A 4,065-nucleotide genomic window follows, 5' to 3' on the forward strand; every position below is an offset into this window, starting at 1 on the left:
TCACGTCTGGGGTGCTTGTTTCACGTGAGTCCCCTTGCCTCTCACGTATGGGGTGCTTATTTCAAGTGAGTCCCCTTGCCTCTCACGTGTGGGGTGCTTGTTTCAAGTGAGTCCCCTTGCCTCTCACCTGTGGGGTGCTTGTTTCACGTGAGTCCCCTTGCCTCTCACCTGTGGGGGTGGGGTGGTGCGTGGGCATACATGCCTTACCCAAGGAAATGCTCGAAATGGTGACCATGAACGTCGATGCATTTATTTATTCTTGCATGAAATGACTGTTCACAACGCAAAAGTGTGGCGGCATCGATTTATATGAAGCATTTCGTATTCGTTGCATCATGTCGTTGTGCGTTGTGGGTACAGTTTGATACACCATTCCTTTAAGAAAATCCCACAAAAAGAAATCTGGCGCAGTAAGGTCTGGTGATCTAGCCGGCCAATTGACAGGACCACGTCGTCCGATGCAGCGATGATGGAACTTGCGCGTTAATACTTCCCGAGCTATGGCAGCATAATGCGCCGGAGAACCATCATGCTGATACCACATGGTCTGTTGCTGTGCAAGGCTTAGATCCTCCAGCAATATCGGTAGTTCGTCCTGCAAGAAATTGCGATACTTTCGCCCATTCAGTGTACCGTCAATGAAAAACGGACCAATTAGTTTGTCACCCATGATGCCACACCATACGTTCACTGACCACGGGCGTTGATGTTCAACTTCACGCAACCAGTGTGGGTTGTCGACACTCCAGTAGTGCATGTTGTGCCGGTTAACCTGGCCATGGTTTGTGAATCTTGCTTCGTCGGAGAACAGAACGTCCCGACAGAATGCCGGATTTCAATGTATTTGTCCACGTGCCCATTCACAAAACACCATCCGTGCACGGAAATCATCACCATGAAGTTCCTGGTGCAGGGGCACATGGTACGGGTGAAACTTGTGCCTCTTGAATTTGTTCCAAACACTGACATGGGACATCCCACTCTGGCGAGCTATGTTACGCGTGCTGGAATGGGGATCATCCGCCACTGCAGCTAATACAGCGATTTCATTATTTTCCCCAGTGACAGTTCTTCGACGCCGTCTTTGTTGCGGACACACGCTTCCTACTGTTGCAAATTGCTTGACAACCCTGGCTAAAGTCGACCGTGAACGCACTCTGTTCGGATAGCGTCTGGCATATTCGGTGACAGCATTGTCCACATTCCGTTGACATTCACCATACATGAATATCATTTCAATTCTGTCTTCCACAGATACACGCTCCATCGTCCTAGGTATACCTGCACTTTTACCCTGCACTCACTTCGAACACGGGCACGTCAACTAACCGTCTGAAGCACTCACGCCCAATAACCACCTATTTCCCCAAGCAAACACGGGCACAGAGAGCTGACTTCAGCGCAAGGTCAAATGGCCTAGTTTGTACCTTACGTGTGGCTGGCGTCTGATAACACAGCTGATCCGACAACGTCGGTGGCGATAACATACTCTTCGCGTGAGTTCTGGAAACACGATTTACATCCCCTACCCCTTCACTTTTGTGGCACAGGCACAGTTCGTTATTTTGTTTCCCTCATCTCCATGCCATCTGCATTAATCCAGCATATGTATTTCCACTTTGTTCGTTGCATGCTGCCCCCTCCCCCTATCCCCTCCGCACTCTTCTTTTGGTACTGCTTCCACTCTTCAATGACACCATCGACAGCAATGAAATTTTCCTCTGCACACGCCATTCTTCGTATTTTCGTGGGGGCCTGTTACCGTTTTTCCATGCACGACATTTACGTGTTTCCAAACATACACATGGCCATATCTTTTTTATTTCGCATGTTGTTTCACCCATGTCAAGCATAATTATTATTTATTTTCACTCCGCGAATCCCAAAATGAAACAAAATTCGGGGGTTCCTATTTGAAAAACACAACGTGCCCCCCAGGGGGGCCCTGTCCGGGGGCTCATTTGTACGCCATTAGCTTTTCCCCCCGACAAGGATCATGGTTTGTTTGGACCAAATTTTCCTCAAATGCATATCACTCCCGCTATTTTGATATGTCAAGTTAAAATTAACACCCTGTATATTTAATAGATAATATAATATTTTTTAATACTATTTTAATATTAAATATTTAATACTAATGTATTATTCTTTTACATTTATTACAATATTTACTTGTGTTATAATGTCCATATTCTCTAGTATGGACATTGCAATCTAATATTTGCAATTTATTATCTTCCCCATTGAGGGCTATTTTGTTTCTTTTTATTGTATGAACACCAGCTAAATTGCTAGTCAGATGATATGCAGACCTCTTTCTGGTTTTCCTATTAAATAAACATTCTTTAAAATCTTCCATTGTAAGTTCTCTTGTACATGGTCGACTTACACCCTTAACTCTTTTAATTTCTTCTTTGCCCTGAATATTTAGTATTTAGAATATTTAGCAATACATTTTTGGTCTTAGACCAGCAAATTCTGTTATTATGGACCCTGCTGCCTCATCTTTCATTTTCCCAGGGACCATGTGGTTTTCAAGACTGTATAATGGATTATTTTTTGGATAATTACTAAAATCAAAATATTCTTTCATAGAAAGCAAATCACTTTATAAATCAGGTGTTTCTATCACATACACAAAACTATCAGTATCCATGTATGCTATTTCAATTTTATCTTTGTATCTAGGTTTCATAACATCATAATGAAATTTATACATTTCTACTTTAGCCAATTCAAGAACTGCAGTGCCTACAGCTATCGGCATATTAAGCTTTACATTAGTATTTCTTCATTAGAGTTAGATTGCTATCAACAATTTCTGTAAAACTCTTGAATCTAGGATCAGCAACAAGTTTTAGAATTCTTTTTGGATCAGATGCCAAATTACATATTACTTGCTTCCTATTGTTTTGCATTAATTTTCCAAATGTTGAATTATTCTTTAATTTATAAAGATTTTGTTCAACTTTTGAATTTGTTTGTATTCGATTATTTGTATTGTTATTAATATATTGAGCTAACCATTTTTCTTGTTTATATGTTAACCCTTGATGGACTTTGGTAAGTTTCAAACCTTACTTCAAGTAATATTGCAACAATCGATAGTGAACATGATATTTTTTTTATTTTCAAATGATAATATCAATTTTGTTTCCTCTATACTTGGGACCTTCTGAGAAACTGGTGCCATAGCTAATCCATGATGTTTGTCATGGAGATGTGATGGACATTCCATATCAACATTCAAGAAACAACCTTCTGGATGATCTTCAGGCCAATTTAGAAAATCCATGTCTTCAAGTTCTTTCTTGCTCATCCATTCGTAATCATCGCACGACCATATAAATTGTTCATATCAACATAAAATATGTATTTAGATGGTGGACGAGGTTCATAGCTAGGTAAATATTTATTGTTTGCTTTTGCATATCTTAAAGGGCCGCGGTGGCTCAGGCGGTAACGCGTCTGACTACCATGCTCAAGGTCCCGGGTTCGATCCCCGGCCGGTTCAAATCCGGGAACTTTTCTAACGATGGAAGCGGCCCCGGCGCCCACCTAGCGTCGAATGACATGGGTACCTGGGGGAAACCCTGAGGGTAAAGGCGGTCAGGGGCGTGATGCTGATCACATCACCCCCACTCAAGACCGGATCAAGAAAGTGTGGGGCGTTACCCCCACACCCCCTATACGCCTTCATGCTAAGCACAGGGGAGCACTTTACATTTTTTTTACCTTTTTTAAAGGACACTGGACTATACCACCACGTTTAGCAGATTCAACAGACATGAATTGGTCCACATCATTAATGAGACCAATTTCAACTTTTGTATTTAAAAGCATAGCCTGCCAGGATAAACCAGGGGTTGTGTACATGAATACAGGATCTAGTTCATATAATTTAGTACAACGTTCTCGAAGATTTTCGAACACATCAGCTAACGGAGAATATCTAAAATTAAGTAGTTGTCATGATAATCCCCCATTGTTTTGCAATGTAGTGTTTTCCAGACTCTCTGTGCATATTGACAATCTTCCTCGCTACATTCTTCATCTTGAAGTTTG

At 41.7% G+C, this 4,065-nt stretch overlaps 1 protein-coding gene across 1 annotated transcript; it reads right to left on the reverse strand.

The window, feature by feature from the left end:
• Nucleotides 1-253: 253 nt before the first annotated feature.
• LOC145982956 (uncharacterized) lies at nt 254-757 on the reverse strand. Its single transcript, XM_083116241.1, has one exon. The coding sequence runs from the start codon at nt 755-757 to the stop codon at nt 254-256; it is 504 nt and encodes a 167-aa protein (XP_082972367.1).
• Nucleotides 758-4,065: the final 3,308 nt, after the last annotated feature.

The sequence above is a fragment of the Lepisma saccharinum genome, unplaced genomic scaffold, assembly GCF_977018435.1.
Source record: "Lepisma saccharinum unplaced genomic scaffold, izLepSacc3.1 HAP1_SCAFFOLD_486, whole genome shotgun sequence".
Lineage (NCBI taxonomy): Eukaryota > Metazoa > Arthropoda > Insecta > Zygentoma > Lepismatidae > Lepisma > Lepisma saccharinum.